General features: G+C 39.3%; 1 protein-coding gene across 1 annotated transcript in view; it reads right to left on the bottom strand.

Moving 5' to 3' along the window:
• TPR (translocated promoter region, nuclear basket protein) overlaps positions 1–1,409 on the bottom strand; it is a 63,837-nt gene that overhangs the window by 9,827 nt on the left and 52,601 nt on the right. Inside the window, exon 46 of the mRNA XM_012647834.1 lies at positions 446–448. Coding sequence (XP_012503288.1) covers positions 446–448 — 3 coding nt within the window. The remainder of the gene's footprint in view (positions 1–445; positions 449–1,409) is intronic.

Genomic DNA, 1,409 nt, shown 5'->3' with positions numbered 1-1,409 from the left:
GGTCCCAACTCTTGAGGTGGAGCATGAATGGTCAGTCGTGGGGGAAGCGGATGTGGTGGGCGTCTTGGTGACTGAGGTGCTCTAGGGGTCTGTCTTTCAGATGCTGACGATGGCTGCTGTTCTCTAGAGAGCTCCTGGGAAAAAGAAGATTCTGCAGCACCTGTATTTCCTTCACCTATAGGAAAAGAGAGGCTTATTTTTGAACTATTAAATTTACTACAAAATAACTTGGACAATCCGTACAAACACAAATCTTATCATTAGGAATGTTCACCTCACTAATATTTTCAGAAGTAAAGTAGTAAGGTGTATTGGGCTTTAGACTCAGAAATAATGGGGTCTGCCCTTATCGGTTGTGTGATCTTGAGCAAGTCCCTTAACCCGGCAGTCCCAACTCCAGGGCTGCGGCCTGGTACCCACCTGTATCACCGCCTGAGCTCCACACCTGCTCCCCCATCCCAGCCCTCCACCCGTGGTCTGTGGAAAAATTATCTTCCATGAAACCAGTCCCTTGGTCAAAAAGGTTGGAGACTGCTGCCTTAACCTGAGTCTATTTTTTGGTTGGTTAATAGAGCAAATGTAACCTATAAGTAAGGTTTTGCTGAAGATTTCAAATAATGAACATAAAGCACCTAGCAACATGTGATAAATATTTAATAAATTTTGTCTTATATTGTTCTTAATAAAGTGGGCAAATTACCTAAAGGTCAGACCACTAGAATATAACAATCAAACAGGGTGAAGAAGATTGAGGAAAAGCTTTACAACTACACTTTTATATCTTGGTTTTCCCAAATTTTGTATTTCAATGGTCCCTCAAATGTCTGTCTTCTATATACAGTATAAAAACAAAAGAAGCTGTCTTTCACTATGAAAAGTTGCATAGGATATCACAGAATATAGTAGTTTAAAAGTCTTAAGGTCTATAATCACATCCTTGCTCTAATACTTAGTAGCTATGTGACCTTGGTTAAGTCACTTGTCTGTGATTCAGATTCTTCACTGGCACCTAAACTTGATTAAGTTTATTGTAAGAATTAAATAGTTCAATACAAGTAAAGAAAAGCAGCCAGTAACCTTTGGCAATGTACCAAATCTATCCACTAAATTTTAGTCAGACCATACACCACTAGGCCTATTTTTGCTTGATTGCAAGGGAAAAAAAAAAAAGAACAAAAACTCTCAATATCTGGGAAAAATGGCTATGAATATTAGCCCTCAACAGACCTAACTTTTAGTGATAATACCTAATGAGGCAAAATTTTTTCCCTGTTTCCCAACTATGTGATATACACAAAATCTTTATTTATTTTTTTTTTTTGAGACAGAGTCTTGCTCTGTTGCCCGGGCTAGAGTGAGTGCTGTGGCGTCAGCCTAGCTCACAGCAACCTCAAACTCCTGGGCTCAAG

This window comes from Propithecus coquereli, unplaced genomic scaffold (genome assembly GCF_000956105.1).
Source record: "Propithecus coquereli isolate 6110/MARCELLA unplaced genomic scaffold, Pcoq_1.0 Scaffold270, whole genome shotgun sequence".
Classification (NCBI taxonomy): Eukaryota; Metazoa; Chordata; class Mammalia; order Primates; family Indriidae; genus Propithecus; species Propithecus coquereli.
The sequence above is the reverse complement of the archived record's forward strand: the minus strand, read 5'-3'. Positions and strand labels throughout refer to the sequence as shown.